This window comes from Mesoplodon densirostris, chromosome 2 (assembly GCF_025265405.1).
Source record: "Mesoplodon densirostris isolate mMesDen1 chromosome 2, mMesDen1 primary haplotype, whole genome shotgun sequence".
NCBI lineage: Eukaryota > Metazoa > Chordata > Mammalia > Artiodactyla > Ziphiidae > Mesoplodon > Mesoplodon densirostris.
In genome coordinates, this window is record NC_082662.1 from 178456515 (window position 1) to 178474431 (window position 17917).

The window sequence follows — 17917 nt, forward strand, 5'->3', positions numbered from 1 at the left end:
AAAAAAAAAAAAAAAAAAAAAGCTTGTAGGAAAAGAAAGCTATTAGATGTCCCTCCTTGAAAGCAGCTTCTCCATCCTCACTTCCATGCTCCCCAACAATTTGTCTTTCTTCTTGGTTTAGATGAAAGGAGAGAAGTAAAGTTGAGGCCAGGTCAGAAGGAGTTTGGGAAACACTGAGGGAATTATTTGCACCTCTGTAGGCATTCAGAGGGTGTAGGTAAGTGGGACTTGCAAAGCGAAGCTGTACCCTCCCCGTAGATGTTCTCTGTATTCTTCTTTTGCAGTCTTCTGCCCTCTCTCTGGTCCTGTTTTCAAAGAAGCTTGGCAATTGTTTAAAACTGCCCACTCACAAAAACAAACCAACAAAAAATTCCTATCATCATTTTGAGGCTTTCCTATGCTGCCCCCTGGGAATATTTTTCCTTAGCTGCTGTTACACTTTTAATTTTTCTAGCAGGCTGGACTGGGGAATAAGAAACAATTGTTTCTTATGAAAGTAAGCATTTCACCAGTGCCATGGGGGTATGGGGGCGTGTTTTCAATTTTGGTGCCCAGGAGTGGGCTAATTGCAAACTTATTTGGCTGTTCACATAATCAGCATGAGTGATCAGTGGCCAGTCAAACCTGTAAGCTCGGTGAATCGTGATAATTGTGCCCTGGACTGGTGGATACTACCTGTCCAATTCTATTCTCTCCTTCTTTAGTTTGTCGCGACTATCCAGATCTTATACTAAACTGTATAGATGGTGATCAGTTTTCCCACATAGATATAGAGTAATTTTTTAATCTGAGTTCTGTCTTTCAGATTTTCACATTTGTCCCGTGAAGCCACTATTTTAAAATAATGGCTCCATAAAATCTCTGTGAACCCCACTTGGAGTATGAAAACAGAATTAAAGAAACAGCTATCTTATGGAATCCACAAATGTTAAAACAAAGGATCAAATTGGGAAGAAAGGAGTGATCCCATTTTTGTCAGTTATTCTTATATTTCACCCAAACCAATTGTTATTGAATCTCAATGATTAATATCTGGGTCAGGCTAACAGGATAAAGGTTCAAAGGGTAGCATTGTTATGTATTGTATCTAATGCTTAGGTACTAATATAATAAAGAGATATTATAATATAATAGAGATAATTATTATCATCTTTTATCAACAAAATGTTTAAATAAAATGCTGCCGGTAGATCCAAGTGGATAGTACAGCTTTCACTTTGGCACTGGACCGTCTGTAGCTGCTTGCCTCTAGCCTCTACTGAGTTCTAGTCCGTGAAGTCCATCTCTATGAAAAAAAAAAAGAGAGAGAGAAAAAAGGTCTGAATTTATATATATTTTACAAGCCCCAGAGCTGTGTGTTTTGTGAGTCATAGAACAAATGATATGTCTGCTTCTATTTGAGAAGAACAGCTGACTTAAAAAGAGAAAGTTTATCACTAACAAGGCTTATGCATCTGCGCGTTTATTGATAACTAAGACCAAATTTTCGTCCTGTTGTTACTCTTTTCTCCCCTAGTTCCCGTCCACACTAGGTTTATTTATATGGGAGAAGAAGAATCTAGCTGACGCCATGTTGCTCAGTCAGCTTCTCTCAGCGAACTTCATTTGTGACCTCAGTGAGTCATTATGCCAGAATGATAATTTTAGCATGCTACGCTATTTGCTGAAAAGTGTCCATTTTTGGCAGAACAGAGACCCTACAGTTCAAGAAACGGTGGGCGGGCAAATCAGTGCCATGATTAAGTGATACTAACAGACACCCTGAAGATTGAAAAGCCTTGTTCTGTTTCAGGGAAGCAGCTGAGAAGAACATGCCTAGCAGGGGTTAAACCCAAATGCCTTCACGGCAGCCTATTTCTGTCAACACTCTGTTCAGGAAGTAAACATTTATGCTTTCTGAAATGAAAGTGTATTTCTGAAGACTATCCGTCAGATATTTTTTGCCTTTCACACTTTCAAATGCTTAGCCTTTTTTGTAAGTTGACTGCAAAGTGCATCAGTTTGCCGGGCTAAGAAAAAATAAATAAATAAAAGCGCTTGACAAGGGCCATAGCACCACTGTCAACCTCCGAAGTTTCCAGTAGAAGAAGGAAAGAGGGTTGGCACAAAACATGGTTTCTTCCAGCCTATTACTTCAGGGGGACCTGCCTCTTGAGAAGCTTTCCAGCCCTTCCAAATGATGTTTTTCCCCGGTGTCATCTGGTTTATTTGGAGCACACTGTATTGCAGATAAACACGCTATTTAACTGTGGGTTAAGGTAGCGAGTCTTTCTGCCCGCAGAATGCCTGAGATACGTTCAAGGGTACTGATCCTAGGGTGGAGATGAAGAGAGATCAGGGTTGTCAGCGATATGCATGGAATGGGCTGGAGCTGGGGGAGAAAAAATGGTGCCATGATACCAGTGTATTTTAAAAAGCTGTAATATGGCTGAACATTTAGAACTATAACCTGTCACACACCAGAGATTAAGATCCTGGGACGTACAAAACATGAAGTTCCAATGACACCACTGCCAAACATGTTTTATTTCACTTCAGAAGGAGGTTTCTCTCCAAAGATAGCTAAAGGTTATAGATGCTGAGGACCTCGATCTTGTAGCCCGAGAGCTATAAAACACCACTAAATGCCCAGTAAAAGCACAAACAAGTAATTATCATTTGGATGCAAGCATGCGTATGCCGATGGAGCCATAGTGTTTTTAGAAAATTCCTTAGACTCAGTTTATTAAAATATACATTTTCATCTAGATCTTGGTCACGTAGGTTGTTATACTTTGCTCAGGACTACTGATAAAATTATCATTTTATCCATGTGTCTTTATGAATGTAAAATAGAACTAGCACTCCTCAAGGCCAGGGAGAAAATTTTTGTGGAATTAAAATATCATCTCGATTGGGTATTCAGCCTTAGTGCTCAGGTGAACACAGCTAGCTCATAACAAGGCTGTTTAACAAGGCTGTTATCCAGGCTTTTGGGCCGGACAGCTCTTTGTGAGAGTTTCTAGATTGCAGAGGTTTGGGAGGAAAGGGTTAAACTGTTGGAATGCAGCTATTTCTAGACCAAGAAGAGATAAAAAAGTCCAGACTTTTTTATATTGTGTAAAGCATGGGTTGTCTTCTTTTCCCTATGGTTTTGCAAAAATTATACCTCCTCTAATCAGCTTGAAATAGACTTGAGGCAATCCAACAGACCTTTTGTGCTATATCCATCTTTATGTGCTTCCCAACCTGCCCCCCCAAAAAGGAGAACCTTTTCTTTACCCTTTTCCTTCTTTTTATTTCATTAAGAATTGAAAGGAAAAGTTTGGTTTACATACACTCTCTCTCTCTCTCACACACACACACACACACACACACACACACACACACACACAGCCATCCACCTAGAAGAATCAAATTGCAGGATCAACCTAAAAAAAATGAAATGTTATTGTTTTTGCTTAATTAAACCCCCAAGAAATGTGTGAAACATTGTTATGGCTGAAAAATTGTTCATTTGTAAATCACAGGGACAAAGGGGACCCCGTGCAACTTTAAAGTTTCCGTGCGCATAAATGTCGATAGTGCGCCTTCTCCATCATCAGCACTAAATTCACATTGATGCCTCTTTTCTTCTCCGTATTGATCCTTCCATGAGAACGTAGATTTGTATCTGTTAATTAATGCGTCCTGAAACAGCGTTTGTATTAATCAGGCAGATAAGAAAAATTGGATGCCTGCATCCTCCTGACAGCCGTAAAAGTGCTGGCCCTGATAAAATCGTGGATGGACCTCAATAAAAAAGTTCCTCCTTCCACTCAATAAACTAATCATCCTGCTTTTAATTATTCGGCAGAAAGATGTGTGGAGATTGGAGAATGTGTAAATCTATTTACTAACAGCAGTGTCTGGGAGGGAGAATAGGGCTGTCACAGGAAGGTGCTGCAGGCTATGCGCTCTGTCCATCTGCTGCTGCAGAAAAACTGCTGCTTGGGAGCATGAAAAGGAACAAGGAAACGAAGGCAAATGGAAGATACCCATCCCTTTCTGCTCAGAACTTTCTAGATGATTATGTTTTCGTCTGCTTCATTTACAAAAGAAATTCCTACTTCATCCCTTTTCGTAGCTTAGATATTTGAATTTGCATGACATCTTTTTCTTGCGTTGGGGGAATAGAAAAGAGCAATATTGTTTGTTTGTTCTTTGGTTTGTTTGTTGTAAAACAGCCTCAAGAGCAAATGGAACCACACCTACTCAGATTAGATCATTATTTTTCTCTTTTGAATCCCTGTTAAAAGTTGTTAGTCTCTCATGCCAAGAGGATGTTTATTAATGTAACCTCACATTGCAATGACAAAAAAAAAAAGAATGGAAAAAAAAGGGAAAAAAAGACATAGCCAGTCTAAAAGAAGATCAGTTAAGTAATATGTAAGCGGCTTGATAAAAAAATGAAAGAAATGCTTTTTACACAGGCCCTAAGACCCCTTAAGACAAGGCTTGACTAATCCCTTTTGATGATTTTATTAAACACTTGTAGTTAATGGTGCCAAATGGCAAACCACTAGTTTTCTCCAGCGGGCCAGGAACTCATTTCCTTTTCTTTACCATGCTGTAGTTGCTAACATCACAAGTTGCATTATTAATATTTCCTTCCTTCTGTAGAATTATTGGTAGCAGGACCTTAAATCATGGTACCATTGTCCTCAAAAACCATAGAGATGGTTGGTCACCCTTGGAATTCCTGAGCATAACCTTGGAAATGAAAGTGAAGTTTTAAGAAACATTTCTTTTTTTAGGAAAAAGTATGTGGTTCATCATCAGGTTTCTCCACTAAGACTTCCTTTTAGAGTCTGGGTCTAATTCCTCTAAAATTTAAATATATATCTTTACTCCTAAGTAAGTTTAATTGTACTACGTCATCTTTCCCTCTTGAACCACGTTTTCTTTTTAATTTTTTTTTTTTTGCTTGTGTTTTCTCGAGTTCAGAAGGGACTTTAGACATCTATGCATAAATGCAGACCAGATTTTTGTAAAGGATTGAAGCAGTCATCCAGGTATTTCAGATAAAAATAATATATCATATAGCTACACTTATGGAATGCATATTATATATTAGTGTTTTGCTGGGTTTTATTTTATATTTCCCCCAAACAAAAATTAAGGTAGAAGGAAATTATCTTGCTCGAGGTGAAACAGCCAGTAGCTCAGTGGAGCCAGTATTTTTTTTTTTTTTTTTTTGCTATACGCGGGCCTCTCACTGTTGTGGCCCCTCCCGTTGCAGAGCACAGGCTCCGTATGCGCAGGCTCAGCGGCCATGGCTCACGGGCCCAGCCGCTCCACAGCATGTGGGATCTTCCCGGACCGGGGCACGAACCCGTTTCCCCTGCATCGGCAGGCGGACTCTCAACCACTGCGCCACCAGGGAAGCCCTGGAGCCAGTATTTAAGTTCAGGATCAGGTTCTGCTCATATCCTGTCCAGCACACCTCGTTACCTCCATATTTAACTTTTTTTAATAACTAGATCTTAATATCAAGAATAAATTGTGGCTTCTCTATTTGGTGAGGAGGCCAGGCTGCAAAATACTCTACCCTCTTTTATACCAGTAATCACCATTTAAAAAAGGAATTCATGCTAAATATCAGGGGGGCAAAATATCCAGTTAAGAAGGCTCTTTTGGGTGTAAGCATACTCAATACTCACTGTGCTTGTGACTGTTACAGAGAAATGGTTCCAAACTACACTCTACTGTGTGGCCTCCATTGTTTGTTTTCCTTTATTTGGGGCTTTTGGTTTTTTACTTTCATGGTGTTTATCAATAGTCGTTTTTAGAACTGAGGTAGTTGAAAGTTTGACTTCCTGTAAGACAGTCATGAATACTTCCGCTAGAAATCAAGCATATTTCAACATTACACAGTATTTTCTTCTCAAGTGAAAGAAACAAAACTACTTCTTTTCTATTATATTCCTCTCAGCTGTGTCTCTAAAACCTTGAGAAAATGCCAACAAGTTGAAGCTGGTTTGTGACTTTTACTTTGCCATGGGCAAAATGATCAGGGGAAATTTTAAGAGTGGCTAATCAAAGCTCAGCATAATTTTGAGCACCGGTACAGAAGACGACTGCCGTATGAAACTAGCGTTGTATTATGAAATGATGGCTTTCAAGTAACTCGATCTGCCTGTCTTCCCATGCAGGCTTCTCCACGCTGTCCCTGGCGGACCAGATGAGCCTTCTGCAGAGTGCTTGGATGGAAATTTTGATCCTTGGTGTCGTGTACCGATCTCTTTCCTTTGAGGATGAACTTGTCTATGCAGACGATTATATAATGGATGAAGACCAGTCTAAATTAGCAGGCCTTCTTGACCTAAATAATGCTATCCTGCAGCTGGTAAAGAAATACAAGAGCATGAAGCTGGAGAAAGAAGAATTTGTCACCCTCAAAGCAATCGCTCTTGCTAATTCAGGTTGGCATATTGGCAATGGCCCACTGTTACATTTTCTAATATGTCAGTTTTACCCCTTCCCTTAACTTCTTCAGGGATTTGCTAGACCCAGTTGTAAATTCTGAGTCAGCAAAATTATAGTCATTGTAGCTTTCTAGTGAAAAGTTAGAAGAAAAGAAATATCAACTTAAAGGGAGTTAGTTTCATTTTATTTGTTTATTAAAAGCTGTGACACTTCTACCACCTAATTCACTTACTGACATGAACCATGGCAAAGCAAAAACTCATGTGCGTGTGGTGTAAATGGACATTCAGGACCAAATTAGCTCCTTTGTCTGGTTTGTACAAGTGAAAATAAGTGTGAGTTACAAATACAAATCATTCCCCTGCCCCCCCAAAATGCACATGTTGTAATTGGAATAATATATGTAGTGTTGCTTTTCGCTTTGGTTATCAGAGAATACTCTGTTTTCTTCCATTCTGGAATTCTCTAAAAGTCAAGTTCTGCTGAAGGAGTATTCCCCTCAAGGGTATTACCTATGCAGTAAGGGTTAAGAATTATGAGAATAAATTGGTCTTTACATGAGAACTGAAATGTACTAAAATAGGGAGCAACCTCTGATAAGTAAAAATCGTTGGTGCTTTGTTGTTTTTCCCTTTGTGCCTCTCCTGATGCTTGATTGTGGTCTTAAGTCTCTCTTATCATTTGCATAAAGTCCAGGATAGATCCCCCCTTAATGACGAGCTGATCTTTAGATACCTGCATGTCAATAACACGCTCTGATGCTATGTACCATTGACAGTCACACCGTGCCCCTCCATCTGCTTTTGTTTTGACCCTATCTTTGAACTTTATCTTGGTTGCCGGCCAGTAGTTTTCCCTTTAATTACAAGAAGGAAACTGTCAATAAAATCTGTTAAATGGGATGCAATGAGTGGCTTGAATGGGCGGACGGCTATTTGTTCAAATTCTGCAGCATTCAAGGTATTGACAGTTTGTTTTCTGGGGCCATATGTGACGATCAATCTCAGACTGGGCTCAGCCGCGCTGAAAAATGAAAAACCAGATTGCTTTTGCTTACTTGCGGATGACGACTTTGTGATTTGGCGTGGTCCTAGTGAGATGAGACCTTCTGCCCAAATTGCCCCCATGAGAGCCAGGGACGCGTGACTGTTTTTAGAAATAATTTTTAATTGATTTTGTAATTAACAGTTCATCCACAACATTGATGCATGAATCCTTGGACTGATAGGAGGGGGATTGTTTTCAACAATGAAGTTGTACTTTACTGTTTGTCTTCATAATGGCATTTAGCATTTCACACTTTTAATGGTGAATGTACCCCTCTTCCTTATAACACCATTCACTTCTCGCTTACTCCCCTGTGAAACTGTAAACTATGATTCTGTATGACAAATGGCATCGTTGTCACAAACCCTGAGGAACCCCGTGCCCTGCTCTCTGGAAAACCAAAGTGGGAGATGGGATAGAAATTTTCTGAGAATTTATTAGCTTGCATGGACTTCCCATTAGAGCACCTCTCATAATTAGATGAAAGATTTTGCAGTGATGGTTTGGGAAGAATTTTTCTTTGGAAATCATATAGTGATTCTAATGTAAAACATTTACTTGGTTAATTATTTTTAAAATGAAGCCAGTGTGTTTTATATCTTTCATGTCTCAAATTGCTTTTTGTGAATTATTAACTAATCATGAATGCTGAGCAATGCTAAAACTTGATCATCAAAATTGCTAAAATTCTATACTTTTGGATGTTAGATGTATACTTTATGGCTATGGATTATTATTTAGTTTACCTGAATTAATTAGTAGCAGCATTTTTGTTGCTGCTGTTTAGAAGTATAATCATTAATGTTTTTATATATAGATATTTGTATTCCACATTCTCTGCTGTGAGGCAGAGGAGGTGACCTACTTTCAAGCAATGACTGGTGATGAAAAAGTTTATAGAACTAGTCAGTTTATTTTTCTTGTATTAACAGCCAGAAATAGTCAAACAAACCCTCTCTTTTTTCTAGCATAGTATTCTGTAGCATTTTTTTTTCTTAAAAATTTCTCCACCTCACAAAATTCTCCTGTAAGTAATTCTAACATTTTTTCAGAGTCTCAATACCAAGGAAAATTAATTGAATCAGAGTCCATAATAAAGGAGTAATGACAAAGTCCTATAGGGACTATTTTAATGTCTAAATTGTGCCACCTCTCCTGTGCTATATAAATATGTCCTTTCTCTCATCCAGCCAACCTGCAAGCCCCACCATTTTACCTTGGGATAAACCACTCAGAAAGGCATTTTGTTTGAGACTGTCAATATGATGCTATTTTATTCCATTTTTTTTACCGTTATTTGGAGGACAGCAATAAAGTTGCAGATTCAGTCTTGCTGGGAACCTGTGTTTCTTAAGCTGCTCAAACAGAACAATATGAAAATATTTTAATGCTTTTCGTAAACATACCAAAAAGCGTGTAGATTTTCTTTTAGTATTTAGAAATTTTAGATTAACATAAGAGACTTTTGGTGGAGAAAAAAAAAAAATCTACTTTAGTGTGATTTATATAAGTACCTCAGCGTTCCCCGTATGGCTGTAGGTGTAAACAACCATTGTCTCATTAATCTAAATTTCAGCTTATTTTAAACATCTGTCTTTATTCAATAATTATAAATGTTGTGCTTATGCTTGGGAAACAGGGAATTGGCTTCCCGATAATGGCTGTCATATTTTTTGTAGCTACGTTTCTGTCACGTATGAATTCAGGAATATTTATAACACCAGAAAGCCATTGGAAGTGTATTCCCTATCTTCAGGTACATAGCCAAAAAAACCAATATATCATGAGCTAATACTGTAATGATCACATTCAGATCTTTGAAAACCCTAAATAATTGTTCCACTGATTTTTGAAGGTAAGAAACTGACTCACTTAAACTACATATTCTTTATTTTGGAGTGCCAACAGCCTTTTGAGAAATACTGCATCCCCGATACATCTCTGTGGGACTGAATTTAAAGAGGAAAATCTAGGTCACAATTTTAACATTGTCATTGTAAGGCCCCGGCTTTCCCACACGTACACCAAGAGGTTTAGACTAATCTCTAGAATTCTTTCCATTTGGGGAATTCTATGACTCTAGAATTAATTTTATGTCTTTATTGGAAAATATAGTGAAATATTACTGCCAGCGTTTTGGGTAAGATTATAGCACGTGATTCTGTTCTCTCCATTGGTTCTATTGATTCTTATGTCTAAAATTTGTTTGAAACTATTATCACTGGCCCCAAGGTAATATCCTCACCTTTACATAGTGGAAGATTAAAAGCAGTTTAAGATTAAGAATTGCTTTTAGTCGGATCATTCTCTTTGGCTTAAGTCACAAGACCTTCAACTCCATAGCTGCCCCTCAGAACGCGACTGCTGCCACCCCAGACCCACCCCCAACCTAGAGCCCTGTGAGCCCAGCCCATGTGAGAATAAATAGAATCTACATATTTAAGTTGATTTTTCTTTTCTTTTTTTTTTTTTTTTTTTGCGGTACGCGGGCCTCTCACTGCTGTGGCCTCTCCCGTTGCGGAGCACAGGCTCCGGACGCGCAGGCTCAGTGGCCATGGCTCACAGGCCCAGCCGCTCCGTGGCATGTGGGATCCCCCCGGACCGGGGCACGAACCCGTGTCCCCTGCATCGGCAGGCGGACTCTCAACCACTGCGCCACCAGGGAAGCCCAGTTGAGTTTTCTTTATACTTCCGCATAGTACCTCTGGAGTAATAGCATCTATTGATATAAAGCTGCAACTAATATTTTGGTCATCAATTTTAAATCATCAGTCATTATCCTCATCTCATGACAGTATTTTGTTTTCAAGGACAAATGGTATATGTGCAGATGTGGTGTAATTTCAAGGGATTAAAAAGTCTGTGATTTCTGTCGGGGAATGGAATGGGGGCCGTATTTAATCAGCATATTTGGACCCTCATACAAGTTTAGACTAGTGTTTCTCAATCTTATTTCATTCTCTCTCCTCTTAGGGTAGGCTTTTCCGATACGTTTTTGCTCATAAGTCCCCAGTGAAGTATTAATATCACAGATATACAATGCATCTGTTTATGTACTGTGTATATGTGAATTTTACCTAAAAAGAGAGGGATTTTTCTACTCTCCAATTCCAAATGTCACCTCCTTTGAGAGTGCATGGTTTATCCACGTAACTGTTTTCTTCTCTGTAAAATGAGGCAGATGAATTCAATAACATCTAACATCTCCTAACTGGCCTAAAATTTTAATCTCAGTTACTTTTAAGAGAGGGTGGTGAGTTTGGTCTTATATTTTGCGTGTGGCTTGGTCGTATATTTTGTGTGTGGGATGTGTGTTTGTGCTAAATTGGTAATATAGAAATATTAACATCTTCACAGATCTAAACAACTAGTATAAAGGTAAAAACACCTCTTCAGTTCTTTAGTATCTACTGGACCCTCAAACAATTTTACTGAAATTTTGAGTTTGCTGATTTGATACTCAGGAGATAGTTTTAGCTATTGGTCAAGAGATTATCCTTTTTTAGAATCTTTCTGTAGACATTTCTGTTTTAGTTTTTAGCCTCTGCTGGGGAATCTCTTTTGATTTCCACAGCATGCCTGTTTGGGTAGACATATCCAGTATCATTTTACAGGTAATGGAAGTGAGCTGATAAAGATGTGTGGCTGCTTTGAGGCAGCGGGTGGGACCCTCAGTCCCTTGCTATCAATAAACTATTAATATTTCTATTTCACAAATAGCGTGTATACCATGTCTTTAAAAGGGTCAATGAATAAGATGTTAGCCAGTGCAATTTCACATCTGCCACCCTAAATTAGTATTTTAAATTTAGTTTAGAATTTTGTCCCCAGTTCCTGTATCTTGCTGTCTTCATGGAGCTATAGTGGTATAAAACCACTCAGGAAAGTGACAAAAAGAATCGAAAACAAAATGTTTACCAGATTATAACATTTTGTAAGAAATGAATATGGATAGGTCCTTTGTGGCAGGTAGAAATTTATTCTTAACTTTTACCCAAACCAGTATCTTATTCTATAAGATAAATAAGAAATCAGAATTATGCCTTTCCATCTCCTAGTCTGCTTCTCTTTGGTTTTTGCTCAAATCAGTCATCACTGCTTGAATTATTTTAATTTTATTTTAGATGATATATCTGGGAAGTGGATTGTTTTTTAATTTAATGCAACCCTTACATTTCATGCACACTGTGATATTTCAAAACTTTATGTAGAAAATAAGGCTGGTTCCTGAACGTTTCTTAGCATGCTCAGTGATCACTATGCCTTTATATAACATGGGAAATATTTGCTACAAGTATCTCTGGGCTTCCATCCTGCATTATAAGCACATAAAATCCTCTATAGTTGCTTTACTTCTAGGAGTTGACATAATGTAGCACCATTTCATGTATAGGTCTTAAGAAAATGAGCAATCTGTTATAAAAGGTCATTGTCATAGTGCAGAGCATTTGGATGTTGTGAAAGGTTGAAATATTTACCAGCCAAGCTGGTATCAAGATTTACTTCTTGGGTGTCACTGTCTTTATCACTTCTAGTAACAGGAGTTAGAAAGCTCTAGAAAAGTGTAAGATACTGGAGGGAGAGGGAAGGCCTTGAGTACTTGCAGCGTAATAGAAAAGACCTAGCAGGGAACTTATGTGAGGTCAACAGAACAAACAACAATAATTTGGGATTCGAGAGGGAAGCCTGGGGGAAAGAAACTTTGGGCCATGAGGGTTTTCTGTGATTCAACATTTTATATAAATACAGTAGGAGAGTGATTTGTGTGACTGATGTAAATGTAAGAGAAAGCAGACTTGATAGCCAGAGCAAGAAATGAGGAAAACAGTCCTCCAAAAAAAAAAAAAAAAAGTGTGTCTCAATGGAAAGCTGTAAAATCAGAAGTCCTGTTTTTCTCACCATGGTTAGGCACAAAATCAGAATTATTATGTCTATTTCCAATATTAGAAGTATAACTTCTCTGCGTTAGAAAAGACCTAAAAGGTTTTATGATCCAACACCCTACTTGATATATGAACAGCTTCCTTGGTGTTTCTGACAAGTGTTTCTATAGTCTTGATAGGAATTCTGCTCAACTCACTACTTTCTAGAAGGGACCTTTTCATCAAGTTTCTCACTACCTCTCTCTCTAGCTCTCTCACCATTTTAATAAAAACACAGATTAAAACACACACACACATACAAAACGAAACGTGTGACTTAATAAGTATATTAGTTCCTCTAACAAATCACCACATCTTGGTGGCTCTAAACCACGCTTATTTATTCTCCTACAGTTCAGGAGGTCAGTGGTCCATGATCAGTTTCACAAGGTCAGTGACAAGGTGTGGACAGGGCCACTCTCCCTCTGGAGGCTCTAGGGGAGGATCTGATACCTGACCTTCTCCAGCTTCTATTGTGGTGTTCCTTGCATTCCTTGGTTCATGGCACCTTCCTGCATCTTCAGGGCCAGGCCTGTACCATTTTGCTTCATTGGCAACACTGCCTTCTTCTTCCTTTCCCTCCCTCTTATAAGGACACTTTTGATTTCACTGAAGGCCCACCTGGATAATCTAGGATACCGTCCCCATATCAAGATCCTAAATCACAGCCGGAAAGTCCATTTTGCCATACAAGGTAACATTTAGGTTGCAGGGTTGGACTATCCAGATATCTTTGGGACCATTTTGCTGCCTATCACCATGAATATATAAGCAAGGTCAAGAAATATAACTTTGTATCTGTCTCAGTCGCTCTGCCTTCCCTTCTCACAAAAGTACCCCTATCCTGTCCTGACTTTTATAGTCATCACTTCTGTACGTTTTATAATGGTTTTGTTACTAAATGTGTATCCCCAGACACGATAGTTTAATCTTGCCCTTTAAAAAACATTGTTTTCTCCTTATGGATTTTTAAAGTCTCCTTTAATCTAAAAGTTCCTCTTTAAGTTTCTGTGTTCTTATAGTTTATCTATTGCAAAAGCCAGGGCATTTGCCCCGCACAGTTCCCCAGAGTCTGGACTTTGCAGTTTATATCCTCTAGGGGCAGCTCATCATGTTTCTCTGCCCTTTGTGTCTTGGGCAAACCAGCAGCTGGATCCAAAGGGCTTAATCAGATTCTGTTTCTAGACCTACAGGTGGGGTGCTGTTCTTTGGGAGACATATAATGTCTGGTTGTCTCACTTTTTGTGATGTTAGCAGCCATTGGTGCTCATTCCTTAAATCTGTGATGATTTGTAATTTTAACCTTTCTTTTTTCATTCAGAAGTTGGGATACTTATACACAGAGATGCTTTCTCTCCTCTCTTATTTGGTTACCAGTGATACAGACTGAATGGGAAATGTGGGTTAAATGCTTGATTATTTCTGTTTATTCACCAGTTTTCAAGATAAGGCATCGGCACCCTATCTTTTTTTAATGTCATTATAAAGACATGCATTTAAACATAATCAATAGATTTCAATCACTTGTAATTCTTTTTGAAGTTTAAACTGTCCCATTTGGGTCAGTGGGAACCTCTTCAGGTCAGCGTCTGGAATCTTTTTGAATGACGTAATAGTTGTAGATACTCTCCTTCCTATTTATTCTGACAAGGTGTTCATATTCATCCTAAATATTTCCTGATTGGGGCCTGGAATCTGATTACAACTTGGGTGCTACTGGTACCGAATACTGCATTCCTGGGTTGGCCATGCTTCCTGAACCCCTTCAGTGGAACAGAGCTAGGAACGCAGACACACACACTATAATCCTGATGGTGTGTGTGTGTGTGTGTGTGTGTGTGTGTTTTGGGGATATCTTGTTACTTAGTTTTTTGGTAAGTGTTTTCTATGGATTTTTAATTTTGCCATCTAGTTGCTCTTTTTTTTTTGCGGTACACGGGCCTCTCACTGTTGTGGCCTCTCCCGTTGCGGAGCACAGGCTCCGGATGTGCAGGCTCAGTGGCCATGGCTCACGGGCCCAGCCGCTCCACGGCATGTGGGATCTTCCTGGACCAGGGCACGAACCCGTGTCCCCTGCATTGGCAGGCGGACTCTCAACCACCGCGCCACCAGGGAAGCCCGCTCTGTTCTTTTATGTGCAGATTTGGAGAGATTAAAAGTTTTTGCTGCCACCACTGACATCCTCCTGGAATACAGTTTACTGATTTTTAATCAAAACTTTATGATTGGCACCTTTTTGAAAACGTTACGTTTGACCATCTATGTTAATCAAGGGCCATTGTGCCATGGCGGTCAACCAGGGTTCTTCAGTATCTCATCTGATTGTAACTGAGAAGATCACTTTTTTAGACTCCTTATAATTGTATATAAAAATGTGGAGATGCAAATTATCTTTTAGAAAATAGACTTTTGCCCACTTCTCTGTCTTTTTCATCATATTGTGTTTCATTCCTTTGGTGATTAGAGTCACGTCAGCTGTATCGTTACTGCGCCTCTTCATGTAGGCAGCTTACTAACACTAAAGAAAACCAACCTCTGTGTTCCACAGAAAAGGTTACTCTGAGTGTTGGTTTATAATGTGTACCAGATTTGACTCTGAATATGCTTTATTTATGTCTAATATTCAATTCCATTCTCAAAATAAGATTTGGCATCATTGAGAAAATAGTGCCAAGAATGAGCTACAAGTCCTGAAGACAGTTCCTAAACAGAGCGTGGGCATTCTGGAGTAACTTTACCTAATGCCACAGTAATGGATAATTTTACCATAGAGAAGGGCGGTGCTTTATTCCAGGTAGGAAGTAAAAACAAAATCTTCTTTTGCAATGGCTCTAAGTATCACTGAATTTTGCGGCTATTGGTATAAGGATATTTAGCTGTCTTCCCAGAGTAAATGATCTGAGCTAGACATGTCCCTTTAGGGTCATACTTCATGGAGGAAAATATTGGAATTTAACAAAAGGGTTCTATTTTATTATTAGATGTTGAAACTTAATATATGAGTGACACTGGGCCTCCCTGGTGGCGCAGTGGTTGAGAGTCCGCCTGCCGATGCAGGGGATACGGGTTCGTGCCCCGGTCTGGGAGGATCCCATGTGCCGCGGAGCGGCTGGGCCCGTGAGCCATGGCCGCTGGGCCTGCGCGTCCGGAGCCTGTGCTCTGCAGCGGGAGAGGCCACAGCAGTGAGAGGCCCGCATACCGCAAAAAAAAAAAAAGAAAAAAAAAAATATATGGGTGACACTATACGTATCATTGGAACTTTAGTAATCTTTTGGAACCTTGATCATTTTAGAATAGCATTTGTTTGTCTTATTGTCTAGTTGAGTGATTCTCAACCCTGGCTTGACCATAGGATCACCTAGATTTTAAAAAATACTGATGTCCTGCATCCAGCTCCAATTTTCTGATTTAATAGGTCTGGGCTTGGACCCAGAAATCCTAGGTTTTGGTTTTTTTTAACAACTCACTCGGTGTTTTTAATGTTCAGCTTTGCACTGTCTGATTAGTTCATAAACCTGTGATTTCCATTGTTAAGTTTAGCTGGTTCCCATTAGCACAAATACTGGGAAAATTTCGTTTAAAACATAAAGGTAAAAAACCCCAAAACCCAGTACCAACAACGAGATTTAAATAATTATATAAAGTAATGCCAGTTCTATTGAGCTTTGCATAAATGTATAAATTTAGCCCGAAGAACAAAACAGAGATTAAAGCCACAGAGCCAGAACTTGAACTAGGATCCTTAATGGAGATTAATATTTTCTTCAGCAGTCTGCCAGCTGAATCATGGTCTAATTAAATAGTTCAGATTTAGTGAGTTTGCATTTAAAATATTAGCAGCTCCGAGAATGGGTAAAGCTAAAATGAGTTAGAATCTTTTCTGTAAATGGGAAGTTAAATTATCATAGTAATTTGATTAAATCATTTTTAAATCTCTCAAGCTAAATCACCGCCTTTAAAGAATAGTTTGAAGTCTTAATTGCTGTTTGTGAGCATATCTCTCTGCTATTTGTTCTCGCCTCATTTCCGGTGACATCCTATAATATATCTCCCGCCAGCAAGAGCAGTGGGGAAGGCAAGACTTGGAGTCGGGGCTGAGGTGACCGTACTTCAAGCATTTAAAGATCTGCCATGTCGAAGAAAGAAATTTATCCTGTATTGTTTCAGTAGTTAGAACCAGGACCAAAGGATGGGAGTTAGAGGCAGATTTGGGAAAATATGAAGAGGACGCTTCTAACAAGTAGTTCTGTCTCTTGTTAAGTAGAATGCTCTCCATGTAACTGGCAATGTCTTTATTAGAAATGTTGTAGAAAAGATTCTTGCTGAAGACGCAAAGTTGAATGAGATGAGCTTGAAAGGACGATTTCAGCTCTTTAAAAAAAAAAAAGGACATGCCATGTCCAGTGTTATAAATTCTGGCAACACACTTTGATTCAAAGACACCAGAGTTTAAGCCTACTCTGACACTTACTAGCAGCCACCTGCCTTTCAGGGCTGTTGGGAGATGAATGAGGCAATGTTCATAAAGTGTTTATCGGAGGCCTCACCCAAAACAGTTACTTAAGAAATGGTATATTTATTATATTTATTCTGCTTTTTAAAAAAATTTTTTCTTTATTTTTAAAAAATTTTTGGCCACTTTGTGCAGCATGCAGGGTCTTAGTTCCCTGACCAGGGATCAAACCTGTACCTCCTGCAGTGGAAGCACAGAGTCTTAACCACTGGACGGCCATGGAAGTCCCTATTCTGCTTTTTTTTTTTTTTTTTTTTTTCGGTATGCGGGCCTCTCACTGTTGTGGCCTCCCCCGTTGCGGAGCACAGGCTCCGGACGCGCAGGCTCCGGACGCGCAGGCTCAGCGGCCATGGCTCACGGGCCCAGCCGCTCCGCGGCACATGGGATCCTCCCAGACCGGGGCACGAACCCGTATCCCCTGCATCGGCAGGCGGACTCTCAACCACTTGCGCCACCAGGGAGGCCCTATTCTGCTTTTTTTAATCAGTATATTTATTCTGCTTTTAAAAAATCAATCTGTTTGGAAAACCGCTATTTTGTTTTAATTTTGTCTGTAAAGAATGCAGTTCCTTTTTTCCTCATCCATTTCTTCTCCACTGTTTTCACTTATGGAGTGTTAACGTTTAGTCCCCAGATAGGTTGGGTGAGTCCACTTCATCCCGGTTCCCTTATGTACAAAGGTCAATCTTCTGTGTATCTAAGCACTCACCGTTAGTGTGTGTCCATGTCCACCATTTTCCCCTGACAGTATTTAAGTGCAAACATAGAAATAAAAAATATCAGAGCATGTTGTTGTCACCTCCATGACTGTTTTTTTGTCACTTTCATTACCGCCCCCTTAGACAACTTTGGAAATTCCGTGTGCTTGTTTCTAAGAGAAGACACACAGGAAGTGGATGGAATTGCTCTGCTGAAAGGAACCAGATTGCAGGAAAGCCTAGGTAGAAACAGTCCATCGGAAAGGCCAGGGTTCATGTTGGAGAATGTC

General features: G+C 39.4%; 1 protein-coding gene across 1 annotated transcript in view; it reads left to right on the top strand.

Annotated features, from left to right (window-relative positions):
* The window catches only part of ESRRG (estrogen related receptor gamma), a 217691-nt gene that overhangs the window by 198181 nt on the left and 1593 nt on the right, over positions 1 to 17917 (top strand). Inside the window, exon 6 of the mRNA XM_060088663.1 lies at positions 6174 to 6443. Coding sequence (XP_059944646.1) covers positions 6174 to 6443 — 270 coding nt within the window. The remainder of the gene's footprint in view (positions 1 to 6173; positions 6444 to 17917) is intronic.